Genomic DNA, 15,508 nt, shown 5'->3' on the forward strand with positions numbered 1-15,508 from the left:
GCTAGCAGACCTCAAAACAGTGTTGCCTTTCATATATATAAATACATGAATACTGGCCTGTTATTTTCCTGTATAGTGTAATATAGGTACACAAACTAACACAGACTGACAGACTGATTGGTCACGATTAAGTACTAATCCACACCTACACTAATTCTCCAACCTTTTCAATATTTTGAAATATTCTGAGAGAACTATGGCTGTAGTAGAGAAATAATTTCCACAGTTTTATAAAGCTTGCATCTTTAGTGACACAAACAAATCATTTTTAGCATCGTTTTCATAACAGTTGTACCCTAATGGCACAACCTTTTCGCATATCAAAGAGCAACTTTCAGTGCAATTTATGCACATTTTTGTTTAATTTTTGAGACAAAACTACATTGGTTGAATTGGCCAGTTTCAGAGCTTCACAAAAAGTGTAATTTTATCAGTTAACACTGAAGAATACCTTCAGAACATGCTTGAATAAGCACCTGGCAAACAGGCCAAAAGCTGGAAGAATGACAGTATGCATACATTCCACTGCAAAAAAGTGCTCTAGTGCTTGAGAAGGTTGGAGATTTTATACAGTGTATAGACTGAGAATGCCATAAACATGTACAGTACAGAGAAAACATAACAGTACAATGACATAAGAGCATTCATACACCCCACAATGCAAGACCTGTGCATTTGTAACAGGCCTACAGTGTGACCACATGTGCAAAGTGCAGTCCACAGATAAAGTAACAGTACAGAGAAATACACAGTATCTCACGTCTGCCAAATATGGGTATAAATACAGTAAGAGACAAACAACAACGATGATAATGTGGATCTTCAACCCACAGCTACTGTGGGTCATCCAGGCTAAGCTAGCCTTCAAGATGTGGCCATGTGACAGAGAGGTCAGGCCTGAGCAGTGTTTATCACTGCATGGCTGGTGTACAGGGTTTGTGCTTATAGCAGGAGTGAAGGGTTGTGCCTGGCTAGCTGCACGGCCGCCATTTTGTTTTGTCTGCTCTGGCTATAGCATATATAGAGAAGTGCCCCCAGCCTAGGAAAACTAGACAATTCTGTCTCTTTGAACGCGGACATCTTTGCTGAGCAGCTGGCTACAAGCTGGCTTGATTGATTGTGCATTGAGTGTACTGTTGTATGCTTGCATACGGCAGAATTTCACACAAACTGTTCATTGTGAGAGGCCTGGTTTGTTGGTTAATTAGCTTTCCATGTATATCATCACAGACATACTATGTACCTTTCACTGACATCATGCTTCAAATTTAACAAAGGTATAACCCAGGCTCTCAAGAAAAAAATAAAAAACAAGACAACACAGAAAAAAGGGTGCTTCAATCTAAATTATTTATCCACTTCCTTGATTAAAAGAGAAAAACTGAACACTGCACAGTAATGAAATTCAGGCATCACCAGGTGAAATTGAATTCAAGAGACAAAAATCAGCCTGAAACCACATCATATGTAACAAACTCATTTCTTGCCATCGATTCCATTATGATGTTATGTGTTACAAATTTGAAGATGTCACTGACCTGTTTTATTTTTGTTGTGATTCCCGCACAGAGGCTGCTGGCTTGTATAGGGGATTGGAACTATCGCCTTGAAAAACAGAAACGAAATACATTTACAAATTTCTGAAGAAAACATGTCTGTTTCAAATATCAAATGACAGGTCAGAGATAATGTATTTTACATGTGATGCTTACTATGTACTTTTTTTAAATATCAGGACAAAAATACAATTACCTAAAACTGCAAGAAACTGAAAACATAGATTAATAACATAAATATCATTTCTCTTGTACATTAATCAGCCCATAATATCATGCACAGTTTAATAAAAATAATAATAATAATTTTTTTCATTTTTTATTTTAATAATTAATGGCTCGGATCAGAGAGGGCAATATTATTATCACATGCTGTCTGATGTTATCATCTGACTGTGGACTTTACCAGCACTCACATGCATGTGCTAGGATTTAAGTTTATGATACAAACCAGCCATCAATGTAAAGCAAATTTTGATCAATTGAAAATGTACAATCTATACATTAACATTAATGATGAAACAGGGCTGTAAAGTGGAAAAATATCAAGTGGTCAAAAGATTGGTTCACAAGAAAATTAATACCGAAATAAAATATGCTTAGTATCATCATTTGTCTTTTTTCTTTGAGTCATGGCTACTATTTTTTTTTCTTTAAATATTTAATGGTTGCTATATTTTCATTGGACCACAATTAACATTTTTCAACTTGAGTTTGTATTGTTGCATTCACAACATTTTAACACTAACAGGGTGTGTAATTTTCTTATCCTTTATTATTGAGACCGCTAAACAAATGCCTGCTGTTACACGCTGTGCTTAAAAACCACTGTCAAATACGCTCATAATGACATCTTTCAAATAATCTGAAATCATGTACAGTAGTTTGTTCAGAGTCAGCGCTATTGGCACATATCATGCTTCAGAAAACTATTCCTAAATGATTCAAACAAACCTTCCTTATTTTAAATTGGGACAATTAAGAAAATATATGTTTTAATTCATGATCAAATAATGTCAGGTAAAGTGTTTATGCAGACCAAACTAGATGTGACATCAACAGAAAAGATTGAGCAATACAGGTACCCCAGTGTAATTCAACGATAAGGGTAAATTTCAACTACCTGACAAAAAAGGGGCATGGTGGCAAGAAAATTAACATCAAATAATTGCACATAGTGTAAATTTACCACTTGTAGTGTGAATATTCAATATTCAAATGAATATTCATAAAAGTGCAGAAACTGTTGATTGAAAGACAATAAAGACATTAAAAATTTCCACTGATTCAAAATTTCCACATCTCCAATTCAAAGATCTTTTGAATCAGGAAAACTACATCAGTATTGTTGTAAAACAAACGAGGCATTCAAAGAATACCTGTAGTTGGCCTGATCGAGCAGTTCCTGTGATAGGTTATGTGATAGGTTCAAACATGGACCTCTACACCCAAAAACGAAACTAAAGTAGCATGATTCACGCTGTCACACACACACAATACAAAACTAGATGTGGCATTCCACTTCTGACATCAACAGAAATGACTGAGCAACACCGGCACCCCTGTGTGATTCAACATTGAGTACGGCATTAATTTATATATTTATTTGATCGGTGTTCTACGTCGTACTCGAGAACATTTCACTTATCCTATGGAGACCATCATTATGGTGGGAGATAACAAAGGGAAACCCTCGACCATCTGCAGGTTGCTGGCAGACCTTCCCAGGTACAGCTGGAGGAGTATGGCATTGAGCAACGATCAAATAAATTCATACGTCAGTAAATCATTTTTTAGATTTTAATAATACAGAATTAACTTCTTGTAACGTCACACTACTGACTAGCGTGCATTGCTTCACCCAGACTTTTAGGCAATGACAGAAGCGAATTAGATGATAAATTTGTTTGTTTGTTCGATCATGGTTTACAGTCACTTTTAATATTATTTCAGTCATATTACGATACCAACCAGAGCTGATATACTTATATAGTATACTGCCTCAATGCAACACCATGCTGAAGACACCCTGCCCTGTCTCATTAGACTCACTGGCCGACTTCCGGTTGAAAACTGTGGAAGCTCGCCGTTGGTCGAAGTTGTGACATCACAACTGGTTTTGAAATGTCCATTTTTCAAAAACATATTCTGGTCTATTTTGAGCCCTGATTCCAGATCTGATTTTATTTTTAGCCTCTGTAACTTTTTAAGTCAAAAACACTAAAATTTAGTCGCGTAATTTCAAGGACATGTAACTCGAGAACTATGGGAGCAATAAAAGTGAACCTAACACTAAATTGTAGCCCAAGACATGCTCTTTCTGTTACGTGTGAAGGAATTTGACCTACAACTAACTGTTTTCTCGCCAGAAGGGTTTAAATGACACCACCATGTTTTTTTTCTTCACAAATACATTTCTATCCTATTGATTTAACATTGAGTTAGATGGCATCTGGGCAGATATATAATCTGTCGAATTGCTTGAATCTCCTGCACTGTCAATGACTTCACAAAGGCGTGCGTTTGGATATAGTTCAGTTGTCTCACATTTGACAGCGTACTATGATAGCTACGAGACAAACGATCTGGACCATGGCTGAAACTGCTTTGTAGTTCTAGTTATTTTGATTTTTTATTCATGCCATATTCAAGTACATTTCACTTAAATATGTAACGGTAGCAGCCAGCATAAATATGGAGGAAGGAAAACTAGCTGAGCCTGGGGGATAGCCCACAATGTATATATCTTTCCATCCTCTTTTCAAATGTTGAACTAAGCAAGTTGTTCAGGTCGTTCAAAACTGTTTTAAAACTTAGATTTAACTGTAAGCCAAGTCTTCAATTTTGTACTTAATCAAAAAATAATTGCATAACAGTCTATTAAATATGAACTAAATCTTCTGCTCTTGTACTTTGATCTTGGACAACTGCACTGGCTGCTGAAATTGGCTTAAGTCTTAAATATGCACCCGACTTAATACCAGTATTAGCTAACACACTCGGCTCAGGGCCTTAAATTTCATCAAAACTTCTTGACTGCGCTAAACTTGAGTAGCAAATTAAAATAGCTATACATTTCACTTTTAAATCCTACTGATTTTGCTTACTGAATGACACGAGAAAACCATGTTAGATGTTGTGTTTACATAAACTCATTCAGTTTGCATATGCCAGCATCATATATACGATGGTCTAAAGAAATAGTATGGTTTAACCAAATAAAACAAAGCATTCAGAAAATACTGGAACAGATCACCTGATTGAGCAGTTTGTAAAACTACATAATGTTCAAGTCATGTGATACATTCAAATATTGACCTCTAAACCAAAAAAATAAAAAAAAAATGACACTGTCATACACAGATATTATCCTGTAATTATACAGTACTAAGATCTTGTCATTAAATCAACAAGAAAGACCACAATTATCACACTGCCACAAAAAGCAGCAATAAAAAAATCAAAGCGTCAGTGATGATATTGCTGCGAACAAATATTACACCCTGAGGACCCAACCTTCACGAGTCAATAGTCACAACTATCACTGTTTATCATAGGCATAAGGATTGCAGAGCAGTGACTTCATATGTTATGGGTTGGGAATCACTGTGGTGGTAAAAAGACACTGTGGGGGGAGTTCACAAATTTACAACAGGGGTCTCTGATATACTAATCTCGAACTGCATTTGGCAGTCCATGCATTATGGGAGGCCACTGCAACCCTGTGAACTGCTGAGCAAAATGTTGAGCTATGCAGTAAAAGATCTTGGTCTTTGATATGCAATGCCCGCTACTGATGATTGGCTATCTGTGTACTATGGGTGGCCACTGCAACCCCATGATTGGCCAAAAACTTTAACCAAACTGCAAACCTCACTGGCCAGCAACAGCATCTGATCCCCCTTCTCATAATACCTCTCCTTACTTCCTAAGACGAGCTAAAAATGTATTTAAAATGCTGACATCTCCAGTTTCTTCCATCACCTACACGTACTAAATGTTGGGGTCCTATAAATCTATTTGACAAGAAAATCCGCTATTAGCAGATATGACTTCCCAGACTGACAAATAGATACCAGTGAAAAATACTGGCTCCAGTGAAACAGAGAAGACATAAACCAGCCACAAAGCACTGGCTCCCATGATATTATTTCATTTCTTTAATGGGTGTTTTATGCTGCACTCAAGAATATTTCATTTTTACCAGCAATATGGCAGGAGGAAACCAGGCAGAGCAGGTTGGTGACAGTTCTTCCCAAGTATGAGCAGAGAGGAAGCCAGCATGAGCTGGACTTGAACTCACAGCCACCGCATTGGTGAAAGGCTCCTTGGTGATGGCACCACAGTGGTATGCTAACCACAGTCCAGTCTATACGTGCAGTGAATGATTTTCATAAATGCACACAGCACTATACCATGAAAAAATGCTTTCCATTATGAAAGCTAGATGCAGCTAGCTGCAGTATATTGTGGTTGTTCCTGTCTGGATGGTTAGTTAGGTTGGTTGAAAAGTCAGGAAAGTGGGGCAAGCTGGTGTTGCGCTGGTGTTAGGCTTGGCAAAATTTTGTTTGGCCAAAGATGGCCCCAAACAAATGTCAGAGCGCTCTCCTTTTAAAAAGTTGATGCAGTTGCATGTGGCAATTTGTCACAGCTTTTGAAACAAAATTTACTCACCAAATACATGTACTTCTAATGCATGGGTTGAAGTTCGCAGACACTTATGTTGCTTGTAAACCTTTTCATCTGTCGATTTATCACAAGCACTATGGTTATTTCTTGGGATTTCTTAGGATTCCTTGGCAATGCTCAAAGACACCCATTGTTCTGACAGCCTTGACATACTTGACAAGGGCAGGTAACTGCATCAGGTTTTTATATGGAGCGTGCTCTGACATTGGTTTTCGGGGCATCCTTGGCCTAACGTTATTTTTACTGGCACGTCACTTGTTTACTATTAGGACTGTACTCAAAAACTGAGTATACAAAAGCCATTTTCATACACAGTGCAATCTTTTCAATTAGTAATGAGACAAGGTTTGATGTATTTTGTTGTGTTAAGTATTAAAGTCACACAAAGATAAAAAAAAATAATAACAAGAAAATGAAGTAAACTGTGAAAACCTCACAATATTACTTTCCTTTCACCATGCAGACAGAGAGTCTACTTGGCAGTGGTTTGTTAACAAGCTAAAATGTGAAACACATTTCTGCACTAAAAAAAATAACAGTGTGGCAGTAGATACCCTAAAGAATTTGTCTCACAGCAGTTAAAATCTACGAATGCATTTAACAAAAGAACTTACCTTGTAGAGAAAATTTACAGTGCAGATCAGAATGCCAAGTCTCCCACATGTATGGTACTATGGCATCTTTAAATCTGTTCAGTTTGCATCCTGTTGGTGAACAACCTAGCTGCAAAATAAATCAACTTTAATTTTAAAGTGACATTGTCACCCAGATATTAAGTATTTTTGCGTTATTACAGAATGACATGAGCATTGGATATTTTTCTTAAGTAAAAGTGACAAGTTTTTCATTAATCCTACCTCCAGCATTGCACAATAAGTGAATGTTTAAAAATAATAAAAAAAAATGAAAACTTAAAATTTTGCCAGAATATTTAAATGAGGTGCTGTCAATTCATTTGAAATGAAGCATGCGCACAGCGCTTGGTAAACTTCATGTGTAAACAAACATAGCTGATTACACAAGTAAAAGAAGAACTTACAGCTCGATCGTGACAAGATCGGCCAAAAGGAGGCGTTAAAAAGAGCTCAACAGGTTGACAAGCAAATCTAGAGTTGTAATTGGTGGTCAGTTTAAACGGTGGAGAACAATGAAGAAAGATAAGGGTCTCACGTAGCTCGAAGATGTCGAAAAACTACTGTAGTAGGTGCAAATGTTGTTGTTGTTGTGAGAAGAGGATGTTAAACTTCGAAGAGACACATGTTTCTGACTCTTAGTTTAATGAGAAGATTATTCAAAACCTTTTCTAAATGCTGTTTAAGCTGCTGTACTATGCATGTATCTATGTGTATCAATATTCAAAATTATCCGAGTTTGTCAACTGATTGAAAGTAGGTATCATAGGAACTTCTGTACACTATGCATACGCTTCACACCCTTCCGGCTAAATATTAATGAGGTAAAATGGCCAGTTCTCTTTATGTTGAATTCAAATAACGACAGAACTTTATTAATGAGGCAAAATGGCCAGTTCTCTATATGCTGAATTCCAATAATGGCTGGACTTCTCCAGACTCGAACAAACTACACACTCAATGAATATGTTTTATTTCAATGTGAGTGATTTAGTTTATGAACGAACTTTATAACTTCGTTTAAACGTCCCACTCATAACTGGTTGACAAATCAAATTTTGGGACACAATGTCACTGTATTAACAGTTCAATTTGACAAGCTTTACTTAGCTGAACTGTACACAGGAGCATGACTACACAACACCATTGCGGAGGAGAGTGCTTTGCAAAGAGAGCTCAGAAAATCCAAGCAAAACTATTATTGTTGGGTAAACTCCTTATCCCACTGTTGCAAAACTTTTGTCAATGGTCTCCAAGAAGGGTAATTTCTGGGCGTTCTCAGAATGCCACAGAGCCGTGTGTTTCGTTAAATCCGTGTAAGGCTCCAAGCCACGGACATTTGCCATGCTTCTCCCCACTGGTCCAGCCGGCAGAGCGCTTGGCGTTGTTTATGTTTTGAGATCGTCTCTTTTCACCTTTACTCACTCAAACGTTCCAGTTGTCGCCGTCTTCTGTCTTCTTCTCCTTAATTTCAGAGATCTTCTTTAAACCACCCGTTCACGTTCGACATTTTTAGCATTCGTCAGAACAAATTTAGCTTTCCAACAACATTTGCTTCTTGCTGGGCTTTCCCCCGAACCATCTCGCGACCCAAACAGCCTCGTTCTCGCGTTGACAAAAAGTAGGTCATGTTTTACTTTTTCAAATTCAGTCAAATTTCTCGTACATTTATTGCCAAATGTATTTTCAAGAAATTGTCGAGACACGTTACCTTTGTTTTTTGTTTTAATTTTTTTTTAGGAAATGCGTAAATGTCTAAAAATAATTACTGACGTCATTGGTGACGTCACTGCTTGGTTCCCATATCTTCCTGCTTGATTCAGCTTTGTCGCAGTATTAGGCGTAGCCGATTTCAATCCGTGTACTTCTCAGCATCCGCCGCGTCTTCACCAACTATTTAACCACACTTTTCGGGAAGTTTTCTCCTGACTGCTATATGACCGATATCAAGAATCTTCCAACAAGCTCTGGTGAGTATTTTGTCGTTAAAAGTTGAGTCGTAATTCAGGTGGCTCAGAAATATCTTTGTTGATCCGACGCCATGTTAGTTTCCTTGTACCCAGTTACGGGATTTCGTCCTTGCATTCTAGAAATTCCAGCACTGCTCCGTTTTGATTTACATGATACACTGGTACATTATGTTATTAAAAGATGCATTGTTGAAATATAGTAAGCCCCTATACATTATTCATCGTTAGAACACCTTTTGTTTTCACATCCCTTTTTTTTATATTTACGTTATTCCAACTTCTTTGTTTACGGATGTGTTCATATTTTTATTTGTCTGATTACGTGTTTTCTAGGGCAGTTCCTCGTTTGTGATCACGGAATGGCCGTATCTTTCAGTAGTTAATTATGCTGTAGGCCTTAAACAAGTTATCCAACATTTGAACTTGTGTGTTAAGAAAGCTATTTTGGGTTCAGCAGGGACTAAAATTCACAGATCTGTTGTATTAGATGACAGCCAGGAATATTTCAGGGAATCCTTTTCTTTAATGTGATTCTGAAAAGTTCGAAGTGGGGTGTATTGCGTCATTTTCATTCCACCACTATTCCGACTGGTTTCTTGTGGCACAACAGGAGCGAAATCGGCGTGTCCGGAAGCCCAAGAGTTCACATAGGTTTGGATGAGACAGATGGGGGCTCTCGCAAATTAGCTCCATTAGCAGTGATTTTTGCTGTATTTGCTGGATTGAATGTAGTGTATATCTCGCATAGCCTGGTCTTTCTGCTTATTGGAGCCGTGAGCAGCTACTGTATAATCACGTCTCTTAGGTGTTAGTTTGCGATAAGCCCCCACCTTTTCTCAGCGAACCCTGCATGAGCTCGTAAGAAGTCTTATTATAAGGCCTATCGGGGGCCTCCGTGGCTCAGTCGGTTAGCGCACTAGCGCAGCGTAATGACCCAGGAGCCTCTCACCAATGCAGTCGCTGTGAGTTCAAGTCCAGCTCATGCTGGCTTCCTCTCCGGCCGTAAGTGGGAAGGTCTGCCAGCAACATGCGACCGCATGTATGTCTATGTACAAAATGTATAATGCTGGCCGCCGTCGTATAAGTGAAATATTCTTGAGTACGGCGTAAAACACCAATCAAATAAATAAATATAGGGCCTATCAGAGATTCCCGTTCTCTGGAGTTAGGCGTGGTGGCGCTTGGGCATCTACTGGAAATCGAGTTTAGATTACATGGTTGGCCCGTGTAGCCTGTTTTAGGTCTGCACGTGTTAACCTTGCATTGCGACACGTGTGCTCATTTGTCATTTTATGGAGGAGTCTCCAATACTATCCTCTTAATTTACTATCCTTACCAATGAAGCTAAAGGAACTTGCTGCGTGGTGGTGACAGATCAGAGCTTCGGCGGTACCGAGTGCATCTCTGTCGGCAGCCATTTTGAACCGACACATGACCTACTTCTGGGTTTGAAATGAAACTGAGTTTTGGCATTGAAATCCTCAAGAAAACTATTATATTTCAATTGCCGGCCGCAAGAACAACCTGAACCTTCTAAATTCGATCCAAAAGGCGTAAAAAAAGAACTTGTTTCCCTCTGAAATGCCAAAGTGACTAATTGTTTGGCAGAGGTCCTACTAGTATGGCAGTCAAGGTTTTTGAGTATTGATTGATACACAGACATTAGGATGATTCAAGATGACTTCAGGTGATAACTTGGCGATCACATCTTGTAGATGTTAAATGCGTGAATAGAAATTTCATGGGATAAAAAGACATAAAAGACTGGATGCTTTCAGTTTTTCAGAAGCATCACCAGGTCTTTTTGGAATGTTTTGCTTGGATATGGTTTTGCCTAAAATGAAAGCCACAGGAAGACCCGAGGGAGGATGAAATGATGTAATTTATCTAAAGCTTTTTATTTTTTTTTATGACCGGCTGTCCATGCAGCTGAGAATATGTGAATTTAGTAGCTCTGAACGTTCGTGTTGACATTTGCCCTGTCAATGAAGGACATGAATTCAGGACAAGATGGGCATTGCAGACTGGATCAGATAAGTGAAGCAATGCAACATGTAGACAATGTAGACCTACATAAAGGATTAAACTGATTAAAACCGATTTATTAAGAATTCCTCTTTTAAGCTATCCAGAAATGCGTAAAAGGAGGTGCCTTTGTGGCTTTGAGACCTCTCGCTCTCCCAAAATTAACATTGGGAGTAATGGGCGAAAGTAGGGGAAAAAAAACTGAAATTGAGAAACCCTGATCTAAAATCAGGCTACATCTATGTACAAAATGTATAAGATTTTGTGATCTTTTTTTGTTAAATATGACGGAAGGAAACTGTCATGATTGCTTGATTTTGGAGTGTATAGGAGGCTATAATTGATTTTATGAACCAATTCAAAGTGGCTTCCGAAGGCACCAATTACCAATGCATTCTACTTTTATCTGGTCCAACAAGTAGACCAGAAAGTAAACCTAACCATGATGTGCTGTTTTTCATTCTGCTGTTCTGTTTCAGAAATGCTGTTTCTTTCACAGCTTGAAACCCAGCTCTGACCACATTGTCACTCTGGCTTTGAAGGGAATACATTGTCTGAAATATTGATTTGACCAGTCGGTTTCAAATTGCTTGACCTCTATCTAATCCATTATGGAGCATTGACCTAATGAACTTGGCTTGTGTTGACCACGTTCAGGTGGTCTTAGAATGAGGTCTAGTGAGCATGTTTGTTTTGTAATCCATGTATTGTAAAGTTGTAAAACACAATTGGCACCATTAATTACTTCCTGGTTAGGACAAGTGTGGAATTGTTTAGTTCAATATCCTGGCTCTAAGGACTAAACTATAAGGGCACAGGAGTTACCAGTGCTCTGGAGAATTGACATACTTCATAATGTCTTGTCTGGGATGTTTAAAACTGCTTGGCCACTGTCCAAGTTGCTTTCACAGAGGTATAAATATATTTGAGAACTGCATTGTGACTTGACTGGGTCATGACCTGCTGCTGTTCATAGCGCTATGTCTGCATGGAATAATCATCTATATTTAGCCTTTGATGTAGGTTTGCAATTTTTTAGCTTGTGATGTAGGTTTGCAATTTTGCAAATCAAAATAAACTTGATGTAAGATTTTTTTGGTGACATCAAGATAAGGGCAGTGGATTACACCATGCACTCTTTGTTTCCTTCACCCATGAACCAGATTGTTGTATGAGTTTGTGGAAACATATCTTGAATTTTGCTCACTGCCCAATTTTTGGTACCTCATGTAGGGAAACGCCCTTTTTTCAGATCTGCCAGAGTTAAGTGCAATAGGAGTCTAGGAAATTGTCAAGCACTGAAATGACTTGTTTGTACTATTGTTAGAATGCTGATTTAGATTTCAAAATGCTGAAGTTTCAAAGAAGAAAAAAGTAGTTTAAGCCATGCTGTTTTTCTGCATAAAAAATGGATGTTACTATTTACAATCCCATCCCAAAGCCCTTCACATGCGAGATGAAATGACAGGCCCTGGAAATTAATGGGAGGTAGCACGTGTGAGTTGTCAGTGGGTCAGAACTCCACCTTTTGATTTTTTTGTTTTTTCTCTTGCAGATCCATTTGCTGATGCAGCAAAGGATAATGATTCTGGTGGCGATGTTCAGCAGGGTCTGATACACATACGGATACAACAACGTAACGGTCGGAAAACGTTGACCACTGTCCAGGGGCTCAGCAGTGCGTACGACCTACGGAAAATTGTAAAAGTTTGTAAGAAGGTGGGTGTGTCATATTTGTGATTGGGTAGGTAAGGCAAGCATTAATTAAGTAGTTGTTTCTCAAAACCCTTTACATGTAATATTTCAGGCAAAACAACTAAGACCTGTGGAATTGGCATTTTGAAGCAGAAGGTACATGTCCTGCATGGAAAAAATGTTAGAAACGGAAAAGCCCTTCAGTTTCACAGTGTAGTTTTCACCCAGTAATCTTGTTAGACCTCTGGGCAGAACCTGTCATAATGTGTGGCGCAGCGTAATGACCCAGGAGTCTCTCACCAATGCGGTCGCTATGAGTTCAAGTCCAGCTCATGCTGGCGGCCGTACGTGAGAAGGTCTGCCAGCAACCTGCGGATGGTCGTGGGTTTCCCCCAGGCTCTGCCCGGTTTCCACCCACCATAATGCTGGCCGCCGTCGTATAAGTGAAATATTCTTGAGTACGGCGTAAAACACCAATCAAAAAAAATCAATCTGTTTCAGCTTAGGGTTAGTAGGCTCCTTTCCATTTTCCATGTAGATTAGTGATCTATAGATCATAGGTTTAGCCCAGGGGATGTCTAAGTGATTTGAGATGCCCTATTCTAACAGAATTACCATGGAAGTCCGATAGAGAAGGGAAAGTAGAGGAAAATTGGAATTGAGACCGCCTGATTTCAAATTCTGGCTAAATGAAAATTTATGGTGTAGATGTTTCACCAGAGGTGGGTAAATGCCAAGAGTAAATAAAGATTTTTTGTTGTTGCAGCAATTCAACTGCAACGGCACAGTGGTTGAACACCCGGAACATGGTGAAGTGATCCAACTCACAGGCGACCAACGGAACAAAGTTCGAGACTTCCTCATGGAGTTCGGATTAGCTCCAGCTAATCTGTTAAAGGTGGGTCTGTCTAACGAAACAACCTATCTTAGCTTCCTTGTGAGCATGGCTACCAAATTCTTACTAGGAAATTGTGCACAGTGTTTTGGGAGGTGTGACTTGGATTTTACCAGTCATAATAATAATGCATGATCTATTTGTCTTGACTCAAGAGTTAAGACTTTTCTGCCAACCCTCCTAAATATTCTTCTGGTGCTGGAGAGGTCAAACATTGACCCCAATCAGTACATTCATAATAATATAAAGGAGTCAAATAGCGGAGTTCACAACCCAAAATACAGAAGCAATGCCCACCAGAAATGCTAGTTTTTCTGTGTTTATGCCGAGCAGTACTAAAGAGTCATTTTTAAGGCTTGTGTTCTCAGTAATTTGAGGGCCATAAATCTACTACAATTCCACTAATTTCATATCTGGGATGACAGAATTTCCAGTGATTTGGCTTTTTTTATTTTTTGTTTTTCCCCTAACTGGTTGATCGAAATCATGCCAGTGTGTGAAAGTAAATGCTTTCAGTGTCGGAAATGTAGCCTGGTACTAAATTGACGTTTGATCAAATTTTTATACTATAAGTACATGTAAATGAAGCTAGCCTGATGTTTTTTTCTTTCTCCCCACAGGTCCATGGTTTCTAAGCTGGTCCAATGTGGACGGGTGACAGTTCTAGTGTCACCCACACCTGAAGCATCTAATAATCCGTATTGCCTAGTTCAGTTGTAATCCAAAAAACAAATTTAACATAGACTAACAGTAACTTTGTATTATATTTCTTTATTAACTGGTTGGTTCTGAGCCCGAACCTTCCAGTCTTTCCTCAGTTGGATACTTTGTGATGTTGGTGTCGATGCTTTCCTCTAGGTAACCATGTATCTTTTGTCTTTAGACCTGTATATATCCTGCAAACTTTTGTCATGAACATACCTCTGTTTTTATACTGTGATGTGTAGGACCCTGATGATGACGTGATTCTTGAATAATGTACGATTTCATGAAAAACTCAGACTGATACGGACGGAAAATAACAACTTGAACTGTCATTATGCACTTTACAAGATTTTCTGGGATCTGTACAGCCTGGTGTTGTACAGATGACTTTCCACCAAACAAGCCAGGGGATCTGTACACAATAGGGAGATTTGTAACACTACTGCACATGCCATGTTTTTAGAGTTCTCATCTGGCTTTTTTCTGTATTTAATAAAGTTTTTATGCTGTACACATTATGATATTGTTAGTTTATTTGCACGTTTGCCAAGTCCTGATGTCTTAAATCACCTGCATTTGACCAAGAAAAGAAAACCTGTATTTGAACTAAACAGTAATATTTTTCAACCTCTTTATTTGCCTCCAAAATTACACGTTTGAAGTGAAATTTTAGGTCAGATAGTTCAGACAACTGGTTCTAACTGCTTTTGAACACTAAGATTTTGTTTTGTACAGTCAAGCCTATGTGGGTATGCTTTTTTTTCTGTCGGGCTAGACCATGTTTGACCATGGGCGAATATGCAATGGATGGCCACTATGTTTTTTAATTTTGATTGAAAGTGGCATATCAAGGAGAGTTCCCTCTTGACAAATCTCCTGCAAACAATAAGGGATTTCAAAGTGGGCATTACACAATGAAACCTCATTTCTGTAGTTACATTGTAGCTTTATGGTATCTCGGGGCTGATTGGTGCATTTTTAGGTGGGCAGGTATATACAATGTTGAAAATTATCCACAAGCGATTAATTTAATTTATAGAATTATCAACTGAACTAAATATTTTGGAGGCAAATCATCAATTTCAGATATGCGGTCGCTGTGAGTTCAAGTCCAGCTCATGCTGGCTTCCTCTCCGGCCGTAAGTGGGAAGGTGTGACAGCAACCTGCGGATGGTTGTGGGTTTCCCCCAGACTGTGCCCGGTTTCCACCCACCATAATGCTGGCCGTCGTCGTATAAATGAAATATTCTTGAGTGAGGCGTGGAACACCAATCAAATACATAAATAAATTGTAACTGCCATTGCGACACGTGTTAAAAGATATACATTTATAAAGATGCA

At 38.6% G+C, this 15,508-nt stretch overlaps 2 protein-coding genes across 2 annotated transcripts in view; one reads left to right on the top strand and one right to left on the bottom strand.

Annotated features, from left to right (window-relative positions):
- Nucleotides 1–8,513, bottom strand: part of LOC135464899 (uncharacterized) — a 46,544-nt gene extending 38,031 nt beyond the window's left edge. The window contains 3 exon segments of the mRNA XM_064742466.1: nt 1,539–1,605; nt 6,860–6,968; nt 8,303–8,513. The gene's annotated coding sequence lies outside the window, so the exon portion shown is untranslated.
- A 169-nt stretch (nt 8,514–8,682) lies between these two features.
- Nucleotides 8,683–14,678, top strand: LOC135464907 (eukaryotic translation initiation factor eIF1-like). The gene is made up of 4 exons (XM_064742476.1): nt 8,683–8,847; nt 12,428–12,591; nt 13,334–13,465; nt 14,083–14,678. The coding sequence occupies exons 1-4, from the start codon at nt 8,814–8,816 to the stop codon at nt 14,095–14,097; spliced, it is 345 nt and encodes a 114-aa protein (XP_064598546.1). The 5' UTR covers nt 8,683–8,813; the 3' UTR covers nt 14,098–14,678.
- The last annotated feature ends 830 nt before the right edge of the window (nt 14,679–15,508 follow it).

This window comes from Liolophura sinensis, chromosome 4, assembly GCF_032854445.1.
Source record: "Liolophura sinensis isolate JHLJ2023 chromosome 4, CUHK_Ljap_v2, whole genome shotgun sequence".
NCBI classification, from domain to species: Eukaryota; Metazoa; Mollusca; class Polyplacophora; order Chitonida; family Chitonidae; genus Liolophura; species Liolophura sinensis.